General features: G+C 39.3%; 1 protein-coding gene across 3 annotated transcripts in view; it reads left to right on the plus strand.

Annotated features, from left to right (window-relative positions):
* Positions 1 to 24,027, plus strand: part of PRDM5 (PR/SET domain 5) — a 58,340-nt gene that overhangs the window by 20,733 nt on the left and 13,580 nt on the right. For all 3 annotated transcript variants that reach the window (XM_054283876.1, XM_054283877.1, XM_054283878.1), the window contains 6 exons: positions 2,636 to 2,720; positions 3,995 to 4,152; positions 9,043 to 9,136; positions 10,169 to 10,329; positions 11,781 to 11,874; positions 23,383 to 23,468. In XM_054283876.1, the coding sequence (XP_054139851.1) occupies positions 2,636 to 2,720; positions 3,995 to 4,152; positions 9,043 to 9,136; positions 10,169 to 10,329; positions 11,781 to 11,874; positions 23,383 to 23,468 (678 nt within the window). The remainder of the gene's footprint in view (positions 1 to 2,635; positions 2,721 to 3,994; positions 4,153 to 9,042; positions 9,137 to 10,168; positions 10,330 to 11,780; positions 11,875 to 23,382; positions 23,469 to 24,027) is intronic.

Genomic DNA, 24,027 nt, shown 5'->3' on the forward strand with positions numbered 1-24,027 from the left:
GCTGCATTGTACTGTTTATCAGATTAACTGTAAGTCTTTAATAATACCCTGGTTATAACCTGAATCCATTGAGGATATAAATGATATCAATTAAAGTATGTTGTTGCAAAGGAAATGGTGGGGCCCCTCCTTTTTAATTTGTTTTTCTCCTTGCTTGCGTTGGTATGCCCTGCACTTCTTGTCTAATAGGGCCATATTTTGTTATAGTGGTGTATCTTGCCACATGTTGTTACAAGTTTTACACATTGGCACAGGTCTTGCACATCAGGCCTTTAAAATGCAAAATGTTCTGGTTAGAGTGTCCATTTTATTAAATGTTTGTTCTGTTTAGGTAGTTGTAGTTCTGGGCAGACATTGTGACACACAAGTTTCTCAAATATGATTGATGTTATCAGTTCAGCACTTACCTAAAGAATCACCATGAAGATTTTGTGCATAAAACTTTATTTGCTCTTCTTTTCTTTTAAAACATCCAGAAAATGGCTATTCCAGACTTACACACTTATATCAGAGAGTGAAGGAGATTGCACATACTCACACTGTTTGTTTGCTTGAATTAATCTCCTTATGTAGGAAGAGGGGCAGGATCATCAGCATTGGCAAAAACATTTGTACAGGCAGTAAGATCAGTATGAAAATGATAGGTAAAACCAGGAGAAAAAGACAAATTTTTTCCCCTCCTACCCATTTCAATGTAAAGAAATAGAAGTGGAGAATAAAAAGGTGAAATATAACAGAAAATAAGCCCAAACAACAGAAAAAGTCTGACAAAGACAGAGAAAGGAGGTAAAGGGGCTGGCTGGAGGGGGTTGATGCATGTTACTTTCTGAAGACATGGTCATTCACATCTGTAGTTTTCATGTCAAATTTAAACTCATTTTTAGCTTTATGTGTCTTGTGCACTGCTTGTGCCTTAACTGTCTAACTGTATTCTGATACTTGAGTTCTGATGTCTGAGTAAAATGCTAAGTTCAGTCACTCAACAGTGATAATAATGAGAAGGAAAGTGAGGGGACTGTTAAACTTACTGATGCAGATTCCTGCTTAAATGATTCCTTTCAATATAAGGATCTCCTGTTTTGGATTAGAATTATTCACAGGAAGTCATATTTCAAAGTGAGCAGGTGCGTGTGAGTAGCACAGGCTGCCAGGCCTCTCCACTGATGCTGCACTGTAATGGAAAGGGGAGAAACATTCAAACCAATCTCAGGGTGGTTCGTTCTTTTCCCAGTCAGAGTTGGTAGTGCTGCACTTCCGGTGTTTTAGGTGGGCTGGGGGAGTCTCTCTCTTCCTGGCTGTACAGCTGTGGACTGAGCTTCTGATTCCTCATGTAATGGTAAATGATCACACTCTTAATGTGTTCATGGTAAAGCAGCTCATTCTTCTTTTAAGAAATAAGATTAAGGACATCTTGGAGTGTAGGGCAATCAGGCTTTTTTGGATTTGGAATTGCAGGTTTTGTGTGTTACGGTTAAGACTGGTGCTGGTGCCTTTCTGGATTTCTCAGCAGATTTCTTACATGGACCTGTACAGTTCCATTCAGCTGTAGTGCTGTCTGCCAAGGGACCAGAGCAGGGTAGATCCTGTAGGTGCACAGTTTGTAGTGACTGGAGTGGGGCTGCAGCTGAGCCTCATCCCCAATGGACTGTAGCTGTGCAGGACAGGTGAGCAGCATTGAAGGTAACGAGTGCCCAGGGCACTGCCCAACCACCAAAGGGAGCAGAGGGCACACGGGTGCAGGGCATCAGCAGGAGGGGATAAAAGGCTGGACTGAAGACCAATAAGGTGCTGGTGCTTGAAGCCTTCTTCAGTGTTAGTCATGCCTCCACCATCAAGATCCTATTTTGGTCAGAATTTGAAACTTGAGTCTCTCAACTTTTTAAAATTTGTAGATCTGGACTTCCTGCAATATTGGCGTGAGTAGAGTCACACTTGAAAATCTTCTTTGCTTTCCAGCCCCTGACCCCTTTTTTTTTTACCTGCCAGTTCCAAGCATCTCTTTTGGGTTAATTTCTGACCTTTTTGTTTAACACTGAACAGTGTCTTATTCTACTGGGCAATCGTTATTTTTTATTTACCAGTCAGCTGCCTCCTGTTTTTCCAGCAATTGGTCCTAAATGCTGTCATGTGCTGTGATGTTGAAAAAACTGTATTTGGAGTTTGAGACAATGCTGCCCCTCCACTGTCTGGCCTCTAAAAGCTTTTAAGAGAAACAGTCCTGCAAGGGTGTGATAATACTTGTTTTTTAAAATTCTGACAGAAGCTATGAAGTGGTTTCTGTGTTATTTTTACATGTATCTTGACTAGAAGAAAATGTCCTGACACGTTAGTCTGCATTTGGTTTTTTAATGCTTTCCTAATAAATTTTGAATGGCTCTGGTAGATAGAAACACAGATTATACAAACTGACAGTATAATTGTAATGATGACTTTTTTTGGCAGTTATGAATTTTTACTTTTTGGGAGATGATGTTTTCCAGCAAGGGACAAGCAAGGGTGAAATCACAGAATATTCTGGAGTATTAGTAGAGCTACTGGCTAATAAGTAACTCCATTCTGTTAGAGTATTTATATCTGTGTAAGTGGTACAGTCTTGTTTTAGCCACACATTTGATTATCATAAAACATTTTGCAGGTCCATGAGATCTTTGAGTGTCAAGAATGTGACAAGAAGTTCATTTCGGCAAACCAGCTGAAGCGCCACATGATAACTCATTCAGGTAATGTACAGAAATGCACAGAGCTCTGTGTGTGTGGATATGTATTTCATGTATGTGGAGTTTTACCTGGATTAGTTTCTTATGGAAGGCTTCATGAAATCTCTGCTATCTAAGTTGGGCAAGCCAGTCTCAGGTTCCAAGGAAACTGTCTAAGGCAGCCTTTCCAAGCCTTCCAGAATTCCAAGGGATGTGGTGTAGTCCTCTTCCTACTGCTGCTTTGTCTCAAGCTGTTTTGTCCTGCTAGCTAGATGAGGTCAGTGAGCTGGAGTGGGGCAAAAGGTTGCTACAGGGCAGAGAGAGGAGGTGAGAAAACAGTGCCTGAGGTTTTCTGCTGAGGAGAAGAGGCTGGGAGCTGGGTGTGCTGTCAGTGATCTGTGCTACGCTGTTTTCCTGTGTGTCTGTGTATGTGTTAGTGGGCTTGTAGCTTCTGGTCAGAGGAGAGCAGCTCATGGGCCACCCCATCCACAGACCATCCACAGACCACCCACAAAGGTTCCCTTGTGCCAGCACAAGTCCATTGTGAGCAGGGAGTGTCCCATCTTTGGGTTTGGCAGTGTGGCACGAGGTGGCTCTGCCAGGATATCCGCCCACTGCAAGTCCAGCATTTTCTGTGTCCCTCACCAGTGATTAGAAACATCAAGCAACACAATAGAAACGCAAACATTGTTCTGTCAAATGCATTAGCATTTAAGCAAATGCAGATTTTTACAGCTGCACAGGCTTAGAATTGAACTGTTTTCTTGGTATCAGTCCACAGCAAAATCTCATTTCTTGTAATATAATCTGTATCTCAGAGGCTCCTGGCTTTCTTTTGACACTTTTGGATGAGCATTAGTGCAGTTAAGTTGCAGTCACCAGTTGAAGCATAAAGGCTTTTTGCGTAGGAACTTTTGGGTTTGGAAGCTAATATGTATATTGTTAATTAAGTTTTAAAACATTTAAACTGTCATGGCCTCTTTCACATTTGTAATCTGGAAACAGAGTTTTCCTCTTTGAAGTCATTCTCTTTTGATTTAAGCTAATTAATCAGTGTTTAGTTTTAGCAATGAGTATTGCAAAGAATGTGCCAATTTCTTGAGATACACCATGGCTCATCTTTTGTGAAGTGACTTAACTGTCTAACATAAAGGGCATTAGGTGTCTTTCTAATTGGTTTAATCTTAATTGGGTTGACTTAATTGCAGAAATCTCTCTGAGGAGATGACTGTCTCTGCCTTTCATCTTCTCCCCCTGTATAAACAGGAGATTAAATGTCCCCCACTCATTTTCTGCAGAAAAACGCCCCTACACCTGCGAGGTTTGCAATAAGTCCTTCAAACGACTTGATCAAGTGACTGCACACAAAATAATACACAGTGAAGATAAACCTTATAAATGCAAGCTTTGTGGAAAGGGATTTGCCCACAGAAATGTTTACAAGAATCACAAGAAGGTAAAGCACTCTGCTGTTGTTGTTTACAGGTCTGCCAGCCTCAGATTTGCAGATTTTTTTTTTTTTAAAGTGGTTCATTGTTAAGCTCTGCCATGCTTATAAACATGGGATTAAAGTATTGGAGAATGTAGTTTTAGTGTTCTTTGTTATATCCAAAATTTCAAAAGGCTGAACCAATTCTAGTAAACAAAAAAGTTAAATAAGGAGAAGTAAAGCATAGTTGCTTGGTAAAAAGCATCAAATAAATCCCATTTTGACTTTTTTTGTTTTGTTTTTAAGTTTTTGCTTTGCTTTGGTTGTGGTTTTTTGTTGTTTTTTTTTTAATTACTAGATTACCAAGTTCATGTCACTGATTCAAAGATGTCTTCAAAGATTTTTTTTTTTTTAATAGTCTAATTCAATAAAACGATGTGTAGTCCTCTTGCAGTCATTGTTGGACTTAGCAGCAGATGCTTTCAAACTGCACTAAATTTGAACTTGGTGCAGTGTTCACATATTTAAGCAACATCAGAAGAAACGTTACCTGAAAAATAGACTCACACAAAGGGATGTTCTGCCTGTGTTGAAGCTCAGATCTGCTCGGCCTAATTTTTGTAATGCTTGTCATTAGTTTTAACCTGGGTTTGCCATTTCTAATGGCAAGGCTCTATCCAGGACTGCTGTTTCAGAATTACAAGACTGTAAAAAGAAAAAAAAAACCCAACCTGATATAGCCATACCTCCAAGCCTTTCACAGTGTGGCTCACGTTATCTTCCATCTGGGAATTTGGCACAGGATCTTTGCACCATCTCTTGCACTTGCAGTCATAAATCATGTAAGAGCAATAATAATGCCTCTCACAGGATGAAATGGTGATGACTGTCTAAAACAAGAAAGCATGCAGAAGCCTGCTGAAGGACAAGATTATATCCCATTCATTATATTTTATGGTCTAGACTTTAAGGAAATTGGACAGAACCTTGCAGATTGGGTATATTCTAAGAAAAAATGTATAAAATATTACCTAGAAAGATAGGTCTATATTTTAAATGAATACTTTTTACATGTTTCCTGATGTTAGCCAGCCATTGATGACTGGTAAGGAGTTTGGGTTGAAAATGGACTTCAGGATTAAGTATGACGGAGTAAACACTTTGACCCAATTCTGTGTTTAAAGCAGCAGTACCACCAGCATAAACAAGGATTAGAGGTTCCACTTAATGGGAAAAATATTAAAATTTAGACAGCTTTAGTGGGTACCAAATTTTGATGGAATTCCTTAAAGCATTTTGGAATGCTGGTTTCCTGAACCTGTTTGCACCTAATACTGACTGTAAATCAACTCTGCTCTATATTGAGAGAAACTTGTTCCTGGGTTTGCATAAAGATTACCCAAACAGCTGTGGCTGTTCACCCATCCACATGTAGGTCTCTAAATTTACTTGCTGAGTGAGGAGGTGAACAGGAGAGGCAGGAGACTGACATGGATGGCCTGAGTTGCTTTTTTAGACACGCCTCTCTCCATTGAGGAAACAACAGGAGGAGAGGGAGCAGGCAGCAGAGGGGAGTCTGTGTGTGTGTGCACAAAAGTCAGTTGTACCATACAGCTCAAAGAGGTGGTGGTTTGGAAGGCTGAAATAGTTGAGAGTGCCATGATTTTGGGAAGGCTGTGCCTGGGGAAAGAGGACAGTGGTTCTCTTGCTTGTTCACAGGAATGCTGATCCAGGAACAGTGTAAATGTAAAACTTTCTTGTGTATTATACTTCTATGTATTTCTTCATCTTATGTTTATAATGATTTTTAAATGTGTGTTTCCTGTAAGATGTCTTCCTAGGTTTATTTTCCTTTGGAGGAGGAGAATTGAATTCTAAATAATTTCAGGGTCCTTTTCTGAGTTTCAGGATTATGTTATGGGCTGGTAGCAGGGAGCATAGATACCTGTAGTAGGAATGATGGGTATAGCAGTTAAAACCACTTAAATCAACAGCATTTAATAAAAAACATACCTTTAAATTTGATAGCAACATACTTTAAAAACCTTGGGATTTTGCAGCAGACTTGCATCCTTTTTATATATAAGAGAGTCCAGATACGTTTTGTGCCTTTGAATTCTTTATTTGTGTTTTAGATGGAAACTTGTTGCTTTTGTTTCTGTAATTCCTGTGTGTGTGTGGTGGGGGGGTTAACTTGATTTCATGTTGGAAGTCTCAGAATAAAAATGGCTCCCACAACATGTGTTTTTAAACATCTTTCAGATGTGGATGTCTGTTGGGTCATTTCAAAAGTGCAGAAGGAGATTAGTTCCTCTCATTTCAGAGGATTTCACTGGGAGATACAGTGGAGTTGCCAAGAGCCTATCTGCTGTGTTCAATGTAGCACTGGGATGTGAACCTGAACTTAGCACTTGTTATGCTCTTAGAGCTGCACATGTGAGGCAGGAGCTGCGGTACCTCTGTGCTCTGCTGCTCCTGCAAGCAGGTGCTGCACTGCTCTGCATAGGTGCATGTGCAAGCTGGCTTTGCCACTTCCTGGAGATGTCCAGGCTGGGAAGTGTTCTGGGGTATAGAACCAGCTCAGATGTCCTCTGTGAAAGCTCAGGCTGTGACTTGAATGATCTTAAATGATGTGACTTAAATACGGTTCCATTTCTGTGACAAGGCAAGAGAGCAGTATCTGAAATGTGGAGGGAAAAAGGGATTGTGCTACCGATAAAAGTGGTCACCTTTCATGCAGGTTAGACTGGATGAGGGTGCATGTTCTGAGCCATGTAATGCAGATTACCTCCATACAGGAGATGGTTTTGCTCCATCTGTTCCTTTGTTGTTATGTACAGAGGATGAGTTCAGAGAACAAAATATGAGGACATGACAGTCAGCAGAAATAGGTCATCAGACACAGGATTTTAAAGGGTTTATGGCTAATCCAGGGTTGTTTGGTCCTGGGGAGCATAATGATTTGAAACAACTGTATTCCATCAGTTTATCTGTTGGGAATAAGTAGCCTTGGGCTGGGCTTAAGCCTCCACAGATGCTGTGGCAGGAAAGGCGGCCATGAAATGCTGCATGAGAGCCCATCCTCAGTTGCTGGGATGATCTGTGTACCCTTGCATGTGGGTATGCCTAGTTAGGTGATTTTCTTTGTAGGGAAGTTAAGACGTGCAGATCAATCTGTGTATTTTGATCAAAAGGTGAGAAGAGTATAAAGGAGATGCTAAGGAGGAGTTCTGAGGAGCACAGTGACTTGTGCAGACCTGTCACTCACGTGCTGAGTGTTCCAAAGCAGGGCATTTTTTAAAAAGCAGCATGACTCTTGCGCTCGTGGAAGGTGCCAGATTGACAGCTCTGGAGACTGAACCCTTCTATTTATCCACAGAACAGGTACAGCACAGGCAGCAGCACTGCGAGCTTCCCCACAGTGTCTCGTCCATGTGTCCCAAGCCTGTTCTGGAGGAACCCCTTGTTGAGGTGAGAAGGCAGTTCAGTCTCTTCATGTCCTGTCAATCCTTGGCCTCACTGCCAGGGGGGCTGAGCAGGGTGCCAGCTAATGCCAGCCTGCTGGAGAGTCTGGGCTGGAGCATGCAGCAGATTTCAAGGAACATGAGATATATTCCACACCTGTGATGGTCTTCCAGCAGCCTTTTTGCTTTCAATGACTTAGGTTGAGGTCAAGGAATTGATGTTGAGCCCCAGGCCTCCCTATACCACTGCAGGACATGCAGGGTTTGGTGCTGTGTGTGAGAGGACATTGGTGTTAAAATCAAACTGGGTTCAAGGCCATCAGCCAGCCTCTCAAGAATTTTACTGTCTGCCCAGAGGCCCCTTTTTTCTCCCAGTTGAAGGGGTAGAATAACAGTTGCATAGATTCTGGATAGCAGAAATGGATTACATAAATATGTACTATGCTGATATTTGCCCTTAGTCTACCAGATTAACTCATTTACCTAATTTCCTGCATATTATAAAACACTTACTGTCCGTCCCCTTTTCCTCTGGGCACTTCAGCTTGTAATAAGGTTCTTGTGAGCTAATAAAGTATTTGGATGCTAATGCTTTAAAAACCTGCTTTCCTTTGCAAAAATTGGTAGGAAATTGGGTAGATAGTAAATTAATCAGTACAACTTATTATCTACAGTGGGACAGCTGTTGAAAACACTAGGAAGTGGGGAAAGTGCTTTGGAATTTATAAAAGTAAAATAATGCTGGATGTTTCCCAAGATTTTCTTTTCTTCAGAAAAGAAGTTTCCTTCATCAACTCTGCAGTTGAGGAGATTCAACCAAGCTTAGCCTTTTATTTTATTCATAGCTTTGAGACTGTTTTTCAGCTACAATGAATTTTTCTACAGCCAACAAAAATCTCGGTACTGTTGCTTCCGTGGGTTTGGTTTTTTTTCTGGTGGTTTTTGTTGTTTGGTATTTTTTTAAATAAAAGAAGCTATATCTATATATAAGAGTAGTGTCACGATTTGAGGAATTTTCTTTGCCAAATTTTAGGTGTTGTCTTGAAAATCAGATTGGTTCTCCCTTAAAACTTTAATGAAAAGAAAGAGATTTGTGTGTGGACAACTTCAAAGGATTTATTCATATTAATAAGAATTCCCGGCCAGTGTTAGTGCAGCTGAAGCAATGCAGCTGAGCTTGTAGTTTTTTCCTCTGGTTATTCTGTGGTTTTATGTCTGTTTATGTGCCCACCTCATGTGACACTTGTGAGGACCAGGATGGCACAGTTACTGAGTAGCTGCTGTGCTGGCTTTTAGGATCCTGAATAAAGGCAGAATGATTATTTTACTTCTTCATCCCCTGGTGCTTCCAATTGTGATATCCCCTCCTGAGTCCCATCTAGAAAATGAAGCAGTTACTGCAATGGTGGATTTCCATGAGCCTTTCCTCTGACACGTTGTCTTTCATCCACAGACCCATTCTGAGGAGAGACCGTTCCAGTGTGAGGAATGCAAAGCCTTGTTCCGAACCCCCTTCTCTCTACAAAGACATCTGTTAATCCATAACAGTAAGGGCAAAGTCAGAGGAAAAACAGCTTTCTCCATTCTCATATGTGACTGACAAAAACAAACGTGTGGCACTTCGCTCCAATATACATTTTGCTGTGTTAAATTGGTACTAGGACTCAACTCTGTATCCAGGGAGTTAAAAAATTCAGAGCCAAATTCAAACCTTGCCTTCAGATGCACTTAAATGCAAATCCAAATATGCTGTAGAAAATCCAGCAATTATTTGAGGTCTGATGGCAAGAAATTTGTTTCTGCATTAAGTGTGATAGTGTTACCTCCATTTTAAGAAAGGACAAATGGAAACAGAGATAAGTTGGTGACTTGCTCAGCTTTTGTAGGAAATCCAGTTTAGAGCTTGACGCTGAGATTGTCTCTCCTGTGCCAGCCCAGGCTCATGTTTGCTGCCTCTGGCACAGAACTGGAGCAGCTCTGGGAAATACTGTGGCCATTTTCGCTCATGAGTAACTTTTCTTGGCATTCTGTCCTTTTTTTTTAGTTGACTGTGTTATGATTTATTTTTGCTGGAATTTTCTCCATCTTTAATACTTGCAGACTATCATTCAAACCTTTGAAAATCAACAGTTTTGATTTTAGAAAGTGCTCATGATCTAAAATCCTTGCAGCTTGGAAGACAGTACTTGGTTTGGGGGAATATTCACACTGGCATAACTAAGAAAACCACAAATGTTTCCTTTTTTAATCCTGGATAACAGTGTTTCTGTTAGATGAATTATTGGATTGGCATGTTCAGTTTGTTCTTTTATGATTATCTTTCAAAGCTTCTGCAATTTTTTAAAGCCTTGGATGTCATAAATGTTTTTCCCAGTGTTAAATGTTAAAAATGGTGAAGGAAAATATTAAAAACCTGTTCAGTAATGTGCATTCTAATGAACAAGCATTTCCAGAATATCCAAAATATTCACGGTGTGCAGAATTGTAGTCTTTCCTGAAGGTTTCTCTAAAATCATGTGCTGTGACTTTTTTTTTTAAGAGGATGGTAGTTGAGGAAGATGTGTTTTTCTCTTTGTTAGGTGAGAGGACCTTCAAGTGTGATCATTGCGATGCCACTTTCAAAAGAAAGGACACATTAAATGTTCATATTCAAGTTGTACATGACGGACATAAGAAATACAAGTGTGACCTGTGTGACAAAGCTTTTGTGACACCCTCAGTCCTGAAGAGCCATAAGAAAGTGAGTAGAGCCAACTGATCATTTCTTGTGTGTTCTTAAGGTTGTTATTCAGTGCAGAATCCCCAGAGCTGCTTCTGCCTTTCTGGCTTTCCAGTAGATTGACTTTGCCCTAAAATGCTGATTTCAGGTTATTGGTGCCCAGCTGAATCTACAGCTGTGCTTGTGTATAAATTCAGTGTAGGTGCTCCAGCATCATGTGTGTGGCAGGATGGGCCTGGCTGCACTGATCATTTCCACCAAACTCTGCCATGGAACTGGGGCAAACTTCAGGAGGAGGCTTGCTCACTAGTTTGGTCTGAGGTAAGATTGATGTTGTGGAGAAGAAATGCAAAGAAAATAATTGAATCAAGAAAAATCAGCTGAGAAAAGTTAGTTAAGGTGTTGCCACCTAATTCAGATTGTGAGAATTTGTTTAAAAAGGTCATGCATGTAATGCTTGCCATGTAGTATGTGCATCATACATTTGTGTAAAATCAGAATGGCTTTTGCTTTGTGCTCCTGTCAGACCAGGACTGGCTGTGTTTGTGAGCCTTGCAGTTGTGCTGTATTGCTCCCAGAAATCCTTTTGGTATTTAGGTGTTTGGAATGAATTAGTAGCTGTGGGTCTGGTACATCCCAATGTTGCTGGAAGAGATACAAATGATCTCCAAATAACTGTATCCTAATCAAGGGGAGTTTAGCATTCATATCTTTAATGTCAGGGAATGAAAACAGTGCAAGTCCATCCAGTATTGAAATGAGCTCTCATTTACTCTTGCTTCAACTGCAACATAAAATGTACTATGTGAGAAAGGCTTTTTATGATGTAATGAAGAATTTTGTGTCATTACGGTGTTTTTTCATCAACAAAAGGATTCATTTCCTTATCTGAAGAGGGTCATGTGCTAGCTGGAAACCAAAATAACCAGCTGCTCATATAATTGAGTGTGTTATCTTTCCTATCTCATTTAAATTAACACTTCTAAATGAAGTAATCAGAAATTCTCTACTTAAAGAACAGGCACAGTTACAAGGAAAAGTTAATTCAATGCACTGATAGATCTTCAGTTTAGAGTTGTGTGTTGAAAGTACAGTGTGAAAAATGATGGTGACCTTGTGTGTAATTGATTTCAGGGTGATCTTGCCATTGACCACACAGGTTGGATGGAAGAGTTTGTAATATATTTTTTTTTTCTATTTTGAAATAATTCTTCTTATATCGGTAAGGCCATCCAGCCTTAAAAGCTTGATTTCAAAAGACAAACTCAGTGATTTAATGCTGGTGAAATTTACAATGTTGTTTTTGTGATCAATTCTTTAACACCTAGAGCTAATTAGAATCTTTGCCTGGTGTGACAGTAAAATGCATAATAGAGGTAATAGCAGTCAGTGTCAATACAATTAAATATTCCATATTTCAATTTTTTATTTAATGCTGAACTGTCATTCTTGTCTATCCCCTCCCCATGTAGACTCACACAGGAGAAAAAGAGAAGATTTGCCCATATTGTGGACAGAAGTTTGCAAGCAATGGAACACTGAGAGTTCACATTCGAAGCCATACAGGTATTTATTTTGATGAACAGAGAAGATTTTCTAAATCTGTAACAAGATAGCTCTATGTCCACAATTTATCTATCTACAAACGGGCAGATTTACATGTAGGCTTAACACAGCATCTTTGTCAGACATTTTACCTGCTTAATGTGTAAAAACTGTTGTCAGGTTTCATTTTGCAAGTTTACACTTTCATTCAGATGAGTGGCATCAGGCGGCTGAAAGAGGTTTCTTTGTGATAATTTGTTTACAACATAAAATGGTGTAGATTTGCCTTTGGCATGCCATTTTCTTGCCTCTGCATAACCAAATTTGGCTTGCAGGGAGATGGCAGTAATTTCTGTGTGCTGCTTGCTGATGTTACCCATCAGTTTGCCTGGAGCAGAAAGCCCCAGTTTTTCAAGCTCATCGTGCAGATGGCTCTGGAGATGTTCAAGTAGAAATACTTTTCACATGTGTGCTGCTACCAGTTAGATTTCAGCTCTGTCAAGCAGACTTTCCCAAATATAGGAGTTGGACTGATATGAGTGTAGGGGGATACAATATAAGAAAATAAAGGTAATATAGAAAGTAATTTTACCACATAAGAAGTTGCAGCTAAGTCAATTACTAAAGATTAGGAATGGGCCTGACTTTAACAGGCCACAGCTGTAGCAAATAACAAGAAGAGTGCTATAAAAGAGTGGGTTGGTTGGTTGGCTGAGGGGAACTGGAGTCAGCTGGCTGCTGTGAGGAGAAGGAAGAGTCAGTGCTTAGAGGAGCTGCCTGTGAGAAACATCAAGCACGTACAGAACAATGTGGAACCCTTGCAATGTAATGACGATAGAACTCTTGCACTGTAATGACAACAGTGAGTTTTGTGAAACCACACACGAGGGACCTCTAACCCTGAGTATAGAGCCCTGCAAAATTTGTAACCTCTGTTATAGGAGGCTGTGACATTTTGAACTTAGTTCAAGCAGAAAGGCACCGAAGATTTCTAGTGCCTTTGTAAATTAAGTGCAGGGGGAGAAACTGCCTGGCCGGGAGATGATACAGGTTGGAATTACAGCAATATGCAATGAGGAAATCATTTATGAATGAATAATGGTGCAGGTGGGAAACTTTCAAGGCCTCTTTTTTTACCTGAGAAGCTAGAAGCAGTCATTGTACAGTTACTACTACAGGAAAAATGCTGTGCTAAATTCATTTATAATGACCTGAGAGACAAACTCTGATTTGTTCCTCTTCCAGTCTTGCTGCTAGTCCAGTGTCATTTACATTTTTGGTGGTTTGCATCCTTTACTCTGAGAATTAGCCAAAATAGATGTTTATGGTTATTTTTGTCACTCTGTTACGATTCCTGGCCAATTTTTTATTATCCTGATGAATAACGGGGGGGGGGTTGCTCCTAAGTTATGACTGTAGGTTTAAAAATAATATCTTTATTACATGGCAAAATTCCTAATGTAGGGTTGAGTGAGAAAATGGCCTAATTGGATTCTTGTTGTAAATCTGGAGAGATGGTTTTGTTTGGTGCTGTACCTGAAGGCTTCAGCCATGTTGTTCTTTGTCATAACACAAGCACACTGATCATGAGAGGAAATTGTTGTCCAGTGTTCAGTGAGCCTGAGGGAACATGGCTTTCTGAGGAATACCTTGCATCATTCCCAAAGAACGTAAGGGGAGCTGCTGAAGGAAATCCAGGTCATCTGCAAGCAGGGTAAAAAAAAAAGTTGAGCACTCTGAAGTTCCCTACAATGAGAAAATTCTTGATAGCTTTACAGGGAATTTCTGAGCAGTAAGAAATCTTCAGAACTTAATTTATTCAGAGATGAATGTTTGGTTTCTAAATGTTGCAGTGATTGGTATTGGTGTCTGTTAAATTCTTTGGATTTGAATTAATAATTTCAAAACCGTGCCATCCTTTTTCTCTTTGGTCAGACTTGAAAGTATCACTTTTCATTTTAAGCAGCCACTGTCTGTTTTCAGGAGATGATTCATCCTTCTGAATAAGCCTTGAGCTTTTGGTGCAACTAAGCAGTCCACCATAAATGTAAACATTGCCAAGACCTTTTGTCTTTGTGGTTACAGGTGATGAGGTTTGAGGTCTTTGTCATATTATCCCATTATCTTTCTGTGGTCAGCTAGACTTTGCTTTATTGTCTACTTTGTGTAGAGATTTTGTTCTGTATTTACAAAACAAATTCAGGTAGAGGTTATTTTAAAAAGTGTTGTACATCACTTATTCTCCTCCTTATGTCTATGAAATTCTTCTTTACAAAAGCTGAGGTTCTAGGGTACCTCTCTGGTTCTGCTTTGGAGTGGTATTTTTGATATGCTTAATAATCCATATACAGAAAGAGAAGCTCAGTGGGGTTTTGTCTTTTATTTAATATGCAGCATGTGCTCTTGAATGTTGTTCCACACAGACATGCACGCTTCCTGGATAAGCAATTTCCTTCCCTCCTCTGTGTTAGAATAAGACGCTGTAAATGAGCCTAAGCAGCACTTGGCCTTTTGCAGCAACTGAGCTGGTTTGGGGTGAGTGAACATGTCTGCATGTGCATGTAGAGAGGGAAGGGGGTGATCTTTGCCTCTGAACCTGGAGTGTTGCTCTGTAATTCATCATCTGGGTTTCAGCCTTGGCATGACACAGACAGCGCTCTGCAGGTCAGCTGAAACACTAGAGCACATTCTCCCTCTCCTGTATCCTGTTGGTTTATGACTTCTTAGGGTCACAGGGAGCTGGGGTTAATTCAGCAAAAGAATCCTTTGACTGTGATATAAATTCCTTGGCTTGTTCATAAATTGTAAAAGAAATCCTATGGTCTGCTCCACGGGCTGGAAACCAAGGGGCTGGGAGGTTAATCGCTTCCCTGAAGTTTTAAGAAACTTTCAGTGTTAGCAGTTTCTGGCTGCAGTTTGTGCAGCTTCTCAGTTGCCTTATGCATATCTGTTTAAAGGTGTTAATTGCTGTGGGGTGTGTGTGTGGATTTGTGTGTGCCTGTGTGGGTATCTGGATATAAAAACACACACATTTTATCTGTTTGCTGTTTATGCTGTTGCCTTCCTAATTAGTTGTGTCCCAATCCCTTCCATCCTTGGGATGTAGCACATCAAGCTGTGCAGCAGTGAAAGTTGTTCTGAAGTGGTTTATATTTGCAGGTAAATTTCTTTTAGAGCTAGGGGAATTAAGGGACTTAACTGTAATTCTGTCCTTTCTTTCCCTACTGATACTTAAAGACTGATGAGGAACAACTAATGGCCATAAAGGTCTTCCAGAAAATGATGTGTAAATATAGGTTAAAATATAACCTTACTTTGCTTTTACCATCACAGTTAGTCCAAGTCCTGATAATAAGCCAGTAAGATAACTTACATCTGTCCTAAATGTTCTCTGAAAAGATGAGTTTTTCAATTCTATATCATTTGAAAGCCATGACTTATTGTGTCTTTCTTACATGTTACATGCTCTGCTAGGTGCAAAAAGCAGGTTGGTTTTTTAAGCATGACTTGAGAAGGTTCTTTGAAAATTGACTTCCATGTGTATGAGTAAAAGATAATACTGAGAGATTACATTAAAACAGCAAAAAGCATTTGGACCACAGACTTTTTTATCCTTTGTGCTAACACAACGTTTTTCAATTTATGTTAGAGATTGTTTTATAAGCTTTCAAAGATAGATAACTTGAGTTGCTGATTGCCTTCTTGAAATGCCTCCTGCACTGAGAGCCTGATGTTATGCACCTAATTTTGCCATTGTAGTCCCATTTCTACAAGTTAACTAAGCTTTTGAGCATATTTACAATCCTACTTACTCCCAACTACATACATGTCTCAGTTCAGATTTTGCACTTCTAAGACAAAATTCCTGGGCAAGTAAAATTTTAGTAGTGGAGTTGTAATAATAAAAGATCTTTGGTTTTTAACAGTAGTGCAGTCATCTCTGAACACAGAAGACTTCAAAGTAGTTGAAGGAAGTAATGAGTTCAAGTACAGGATAAATTTTATTTATTATGGTGTAAAATATATCACCAAAGGTTTAATAGCTAAACAAGCAACTGTTTGTTCATGTACATAATAATGTACAGCCAGGGTCCTCATTCCTGCAGATCTTCTGCTAAATTACCTTACAAGTAACTTATATTTTCTTACATAGGAAAAAAGATAAAAGGCAAGCTTGAGGGAACTTCCTCTCATATGCCAATGAAGTATGTGAAGGAATGTATCTGTATCTAGTCAGTGAACAGCTTGCAAATGTCTACAGATAGGTTCTTTCTGTTAATAACTTATAAATGATCCCTCTTTTATCTACCCAGTTTAAAAAGGAGCTTGCAGAAGGCCTCAGAGGTAAGATTCTGCATTTCTAAACCTTTCAGTTTATACATCATTGTCTTGTTCACCTCCAGACAACAGCTAAATCTTTAAAAATACCTGTAAAGTTTCATGCAGCTGTCAGCTTCTTGTTGTCTGTACCCATGAATGAGGAAATGTTCTTTTGAGGGATAGATTATTTGAATGAGACCTCTTTAGATCAAATGAGTTACTGATGGATTAATATTGTTCTTTAAAAGACTTTGTTGACCATTGGGTTCACTGAAATAATAGATGTTACATTTTCCATTCATAGAGAAATCAGATTGTTTAATTCCACTGATAGCTGCAAAGAATGGAACTGTTTTTTTCTTCAAAGTTGTGTCTGGTTTTTATTTCTTACTTAAGATTACTTAAAATCTTGATACCACTGTAGAACTGATGAGAGGCTGTAAGTAAGTAATAATGGTAGTTCATGCTTCACTGCATGGATTCAGATAGTCTTCTTATTTTGTAGGATTTTTTACTAGTCTTTATGATTCATTTAGTGGCAAATAGCCAATATCTCAATTATATCATGATAATTTTCGTGGTCCACATAGGGCAAACATTTTACTGGTCTTAACTAGAAATAATCTGAATTCTTTGAATAAACCCTAAACTTTGCAGAAAACAAACCATCTCAGCTGTGAAAATACCACTTCTATACCTCAAAAATTAAAGCATTACTAAATACTAGGAAAAAGAAAAGTAATAGGAAAAAATATTTCAAGCCTTCTGTTTTTTTCTTACTTTGCTAGAATAGAATTTGAGGTTTTTTCTTATTAAATATGTGACTGTTTTAGTGGATGGGAAATGCACGTTGTTGATTTACATGAAACCAATTCTAGTTCTCCCTGGTGCCTGGAAAATGAGTTTTGGAGTTTGGTTAGAGAGCATTCACAAATACACAAACTTAGAGTTATTCATCATCAGTGAGGAAACAAACCACCTGAAAAAACAGAGGCATTTAATCTCTTGTCTTCAGAGTCTGCCAGATTTGAATGTTGGTTAAAATGAAGTAAGAAATTCTCTGATTGCCCCATACCTGAGGAGTGTTTCTCAGAGCACAGGACTGTTCTCAGAGCAGTCAGACCTATCCCTTTCCTTATCTGGCCCATGATGAGTGTAAAATTACCTGTGCTTTTGGTGTTTCTGGGTCTTGTCTCAGCTGAGGTCCTCAAGATTTTATCTTTCAGATCACAAAGTTACTTAGCTCTTGGCATGAGAGAGCTGTTCCTGTGTGGGGACTCCTGTACCTTCTCAAGTGCTAAATTTTGAGTGTTTAGTGGCTAAAAAAGAGGCAGGCCAGGATTTTGCACAGGCCAGATCACTTTTTATTGTCTAGGCTGGATTCAGACTAGTCCAGATGTCGTAAGGAAATCAGCTCATTGTTGCAGCTGGCCAGGCTTCTTGATTACTCTTCCGCTCTTTTCCCTCCCTGGAATCCCTGGTCAAAATGACAGAAATGCCTGAGAGATGCAGGCTATTAAATGCTTTTGAAGATGCTACTCAGGATGTAGGAAATTGCCACCTCTACACAAGAGGAACTTCATTATTTTAAAGAGGTGTTGGTTTTCTCGCAGGGCTGCAACACCAAAGTGGTGAAATGTACTGAATATTTTCTTGACTTGTGAATTTTTAATCTTTCCTCAGTGAATGGTTTCCTGACATTTTCTAATTGAAGTTCTGATGGAATCACTGGGTTCACTGAATTCCTGTTTAATTTAATTTTGATTCCTAATGAAGTCCCCTTCCAAGTGGGAGAAATTCAGAGCTGTGTATTTTAGGTTTATTTGTGTTTGTGTGTGCGTATTTGCATAGTGCATTAACTGAACCATGTTCAGTTAAGGACGCAAAGTTTTTAATTGAATGGGAACACTGTTTAAGGGCAAGAGCAGCTGAGAATAAATGTGTGAAGCTGTCAGGTGCCCTCTCTGAGCAGTGTTCTGAAGCAGATGTCACAGATTATAATTTTGTTACATCCGTTAACCTTTTGCCCATCCTTACTTGCTGTTGACTGCTGTCATCACCCCAGATTATCTCTGACTAAAAAAGCCCCCTTGAAATTCCCATTCTGGGCTGCCCTGTGGATCATCTGGTAAGGAGTGTTAAATGTGTGATCCAGATGGCCTCCAAATTCCTCCCCAGGTGAACTCTGCTCATTCCACTGCAGTTGGGCAGTAGTAGAGGCTCCCTTCTAACCCCCTCCCCTACCCCAGGCTTGAGTTAGAACTCTAAAAAGGATTATAATTAGCTATAAGTGTTCTGAAAGCTGATGTTTTGAAATAATGCACATATATATCTATTTATACAGAAAAACATAACAAGTTTTTATTTTAAAAAAAAAATCTTCTAATCCCAAAAAAATAATAGTTCACCATCTGAAAGGGAGCTATGTCTAGAATAAGGGAAATAGTCTGTGGAACAGTCTGAGGACCACATTGCTATAATTATATTTATTCATTTTTGTAAAGAAAACTAAACAGAGGAGTTCTTGAGGCTGCATATGCTGCACATGATCTGATGTTCTGTGCAGTTTGTTGTAGGTCTTTTTCTGGTGTTTGTGGGTGTTGACCAAAATCATTGATGCTCAATTCCTCAACTGAGCAGAAATGTATTAAAAGGTGTATGAAAAACCCCACCTTGATAATTTCACCGCTAAATTCAAATTCTTCATTCCTTAACTGAACAATTGAGTTCCAGTAAAGACAGCAAGCCAGAGAATCCTGCTTGAAGGCTAACATGAATACCTGAGAATCGTATTTGTGTGTATTTGTGTCTAAGCAAGCTGCAGGGGAACAGGGACAGCAAGCAGGACTGCAAATTTCACAGATGAAATAAAATCAGTGCCTGGTATGGTTTGAAAGAGCAGTGAGACTGTTTCTTTGGTTTGCTGGGCTCTTCAGATTAGGACTACTTCTCAGATGGATGTTTCCTTTTTCATTTTTTTCATTGGATGGGAATGCATTTCTCAGCTGTAAAGTACATATTGGCTTAATCTTATTTGAGGCTATTGTTCTGAAGTAATCAGTAACATTGGTAGTTCTAATCAGGTTTTCACCTAACCTGAGAACCAGCTTTATTTTTGTGGCTCAGCTGACTCCAGGGAATGCAAAATATGGTATGAAAATAGCAATGCTTATGACCAGCTTGATTAACTGTCTCAAAGTCCTTATTAAATGTCTACCTGTAGCCACTGAAATCTTCAAAAACTAATGTATACATAGATTTGCTTCTTAATTGTTTTGTGTCTGAGTTTGGGAGATCTGTGTGCTAAACTCAGTGTAAATGCTGCCTTAGAGCGCCTCTGATGGCAGATGTCTCATGGCAAGCTGTCCTGAACCCAACCAGAATGGGAGAATCTGGTATTTAACTTCTTAAGCCACATTAAGGTCCACTAGGTATTGTGATCTCAAGCTAGAGATGGAGAGGAGAAAAAAATATGTCCATTCTGTCATGACGTAGTTTCAGATCAAAATCCCATATGTTTTTCAATCATGGAATTGTTTTTCGTAATCCTTGTATTAAGGTTAAATTTATTTTTATTATGTTAAAAGCTCTTATTTTTTTGTTCGTACAAAATCTGGAAGTAGAATGTCTAGACTTTGAATTATGCTAAATCCACTGCAATTTATCCCAGGATTATTTATTTGGGGTTATTTGTACAGAAGTGCCATTAATGTGTCGAGCAGTTTGTTCTGGAACAGCAGGGACATGACAGTCAGCTGTAACTCAGGGGTGAACTTACACATTTGTTACATTTGACTTGCTTGACTGTTCTGTTATTTTAATGAAACCTGTAGATTTGTTTAGAAAACAAATTTTAAAAACACGCAAACATAAAAATGCTTCTATGTTTTGTGTATATAACTATATATAAAAATGTGTTTATATAAAAATGCAGAGTGCAAATGGCCTAGTTGTTAATTGGCATTGACTTTACTTAAAGTGCACCCCCTCTTAGTCTGGTGTTATCACAAATTGACACCATCTCATAAATGTTCTTCTAGCAGCAAATCCAAGAAGAAGTTGTAGTTTATCCAGGGGAAATCTTTCTTTCACTTCAATTCTTAGTAACTCCTTCTTGTGAAGACGAGGGAAATAGAGGTTCATGCCTTGCCAGGTATTTAATTTGCTTTTCTTAGTAACTCTTTGGTAGAGATCCATTAATTTTCTGATCAGAGGAATTTTGCATCTGGAAATCTCCACAATTTTAGTGCACAACCTGAAGTTTATTACTGCAGTGTTTATAATGGGGTTTTGGTAGCCCTTGTCTGGCTGTAGATGGATGTGAAAGCCCTGCTGGACAATGTCACTTTGCCAGCAGCTTGTATCACATGGCCCTTGCCCTCCAGTTTGTCTCAGTGACAATTCTAAACTTTGTGCAAGCACAACCCCCTCTCCTTTGTGGACACTGGCAGTAGTTTTCTATGAAATGTTGCACTTCAGCAAGCCTTCACAAGTGGGAGAAATATTTCTAGCATTCATTTTTTCAAATCTGTATTTCCCTTCGTTGCCATCTTCTTCCATCTGCTTATAACAGGATAAGAGGAAGTTAAACTGTTCTTGTTTATGTTACAGGACTTAGAGTGGGACAGAGTGTGTAAGACTTCTCTTGGGGAACACCTGCTTCCCAGTAATCTCCTTAAATGTGGAATCATTCTCATGAGAAGCTGACTGGTAGCATGAATAACGTTTGCCTAGGCTGGCTCAGAAGCAAGGAAGGAAGTTATTTTTTATGTAGAGTTGTAATAATCTTGCCAGATCTGCTGTCCACAAGATCAGATATTTAATGTAAGTTAGTTAGCTGGGCTCCTGAGACAGTAAATAGCAAAAAAGCTGCATTGTCAGAGGGCAGTTTATTCACTTCTGAGACAGACTACAGAGGCCCTTTCCAGAGAGCAGTTAGTAAGAAATTTATACTGAGAAACTTGGTTGTTGCTAGCACAGATGTATTTTAAGTGGTCCATTGTTCATTTTGTAAAATCCTACAAAATTGAGGTAGCAGATAAGTTATAAGTTTAAAAGATGTTTATGCTCAGGGTAGATGCTTGTGTCAGCACCGGGGAACTTGAATAAATTCTAAGCATGCAAGCTCCAAAGGTGAAAGAAAATAACAAAAAGCAAGAGCAACAGTAAAATTACTTAGGAACATCTTTTAAGTAGTTTTACTGGGAATTTTTTGACACAAGTGCATGAGAAATTTATATAATTTAGAAAAACAAGATGGTTCCTAGTTTGAATGTCAAGTCAGAGCTGGCAGTCTAAGTTAGGCAGTAAACTCGATTTTTGGAGCAGTGGCGATTTTTGGCAGTGGACAGTTTATAACAGCAGCTCCAAGCCCGACTTTCTCAGGTGTGACTTTTCCAGGTGATGTGGAGTCATTGTTGCCCTCTGCTGGCATCTGCTGAAAGCTCCTGAGGCTTTCCTCATCAAGCACCATGGTGTCCGTGGTTGATTTCAGAGGGACGCTGTCAATCTGTTTCAGACAAACTCAAGCCCATCCTTTGAAGGCGAAAGTCTTTCTCTTTAAAGAGACATGAGGGAGAGGGAGGAGGGTACAACTCCTACCTGTCATCGCTCATCTGCTTACAAAGTGCTGAAAGCTTTAAATTCTCCATTCAAAAGCCCCCAGACATAAAAATGTCAGCTGAATTAATTCAGTATTTGAGTACTGACAACTGTTAGAGTGTTTGAATTTCGGGGGCATGAATTAAAGGCATCGAGGGCAGGAGAGAGAAGATCATATATCAAACTGCTCAGTGAAAATACAGCTCTAACACAGAGGTTGTCGCCTTCCTAAAAAGAGCCCCAAAACCCCAATTCACACAGCTGAGCTTTCTGAGAGATAACAGAATTCAAGAGAGAAGAATATTTGTGTTTACAAGTGCCTTACTGGCCAATCTTGTGCTTCTGACATTCACAGTTCCCTCTACAGAAGTAAAAGACAAAAGAGCAAAATAATTGTTCTACAAAATAGAGGAGGATGGCCATCCTCTTCCCTAAATAATCATCTCACCTCAGGTGCCCTTGAATCTCTACACAATGTGTGAAAATGGAGATTTCATGTCCAGCAGTACTTCTTTGTAAATATTTTTGGTATATCAGAGAAATAGTGTGGTTTGGATTTTTTAAACTGTGAAACGGAGTTAATCTTGCTTGCCTATTTTAGAAGACTGAGTGTGATTGTTAATAAGTGCTTGACATTTGGTCTGTGTTAAATCTATGCATGCAGAAATATCTTTGTGAGCAGAAAGCAGTGCATTGACTTTTATAAAACAGGCTTTGCTTAACTTGTGACAAACCTTTATTTGAAAAGACACCTTCATTAAGGTTGTGTAGAACAAAATCCATTTTGTTAACAGAAAATTTTCTATCAATTTTTCTACTGTGTTTTGTAATGGAAACAGCCTGATCTTTGCTTTTAAAGTGTTGTATGCAGGAGCATGAGGCGGTACACTCAGATACTGGTGCATTGCCTGAAGAGTTAAAAATTCAAGTACATGTCTTCCAAATGATGGTGCTCAGAAACTCTTTGCTGTTTGTCTCTGAACGGCTCAGTATCCACATTACACTAATGTGAGTTTGGGAAAATGGATGCCAAATGACACCGGCGTAATGGAGCATTAAACAAAATACCTTTCAGATATGGGATGCTGCAAGGGAGATGCTAACACTGTTCTGCTTCTACCTCAGTCATAAATTGGGACTCAGATACTGCAGAAACTTTTGATTAACCAGCTTCTAACACAGATCCAGCATTATAAAAGAGTGGATTTTATATTCCATTGGGATTCTGACACCCAGAGGCCTCTAATGACGACCAGATGTGAAATAGAAAAAATATTTGGGAGCAGTTAATGCCTAACCATAAAAGTGACCATGTGTAAATCACTGTAGAATGTGGTTTGAGCAAGGGCATTAGGTGTTTTCTTTTTTGTTTTACTTCCCCCAAGGCTGTCTGTGTGTATTCATATATTGTAGTGCAAGATCAGTCAGCAAAGAGGAATATTTTGATCCAGCACTCTATCCCACTCAGGCAGGATTATTTGTAATTTTTCTAAAGTTTAAATCTGCTCTTTGTAGAGAAAAGCAGTTCAGTTTGACCAAGAGCTGTGCTGCAAGGCCTTCATCCTCTGAGGGCACATTTCTGGGTCCTGATGCTTCTCTTGTCCCCAGGTGAGCGTCCTTACCAGTGTCCCTACTGTGACAAAGCTTTCAGCAAGAACGATGGCTTGAAGATGCACATTCGCACCCACACCAGGGTAAGTCCCCCACATGGGGAGTTTTTATGCTTGCTTGAGGATTGTCTGGGACTCCTGTGCTGAAAAGTAATTAATTGCTGTTTGTGTAGTGATTAGGCTCTGTCAACCAAGGTATTTTATGCCTATCAAAATAAGAGGCAAAGATTCAAGTCATTAACTTGCAAATTCTAATTAGAACTCCATTACCTTCTATTTTTTCTGTGTTTAATTTCTTTTATGTTGAAATAATAGCTGTACTAACCTCTTCATTTAACCCATGGTTATTTATAGATATAAATTAATGTTTACTGAGTAAACAGCTCTGTGAAGGCTTCACTGTGACTGAAACTTCAATATCCAGTGCTTTGATTCTTACTGTGCCTGTAAAGTCCAGTCACTGTGAGCTTTTCTAGAGGCTGTACTTTATTAACTGATGACAATTTTTATATAACTTTATTTAACTGGGAGCTGTTACAGCTCATAGAGGTCAATGCAGCCTTGAGGCCAAACCAAGAAAATTTTGCTTCTACTGCGAAGTAGCAAAGGTGGCATTTGACTTAGTAGTCTCCATATGCAAGTG

This window comes from Melozone crissalis, unplaced genomic scaffold (assembly GCF_028551555.1).
Source record: "Melozone crissalis strain CALT ecotype California unplaced genomic scaffold, PUWL_Pcris_2 ptg000039l_1, whole genome shotgun sequence".
Lineage (NCBI taxonomy): Eukaryota > Metazoa > Chordata > Aves > Passeriformes > Passerellidae > Melozone > Melozone crissalis.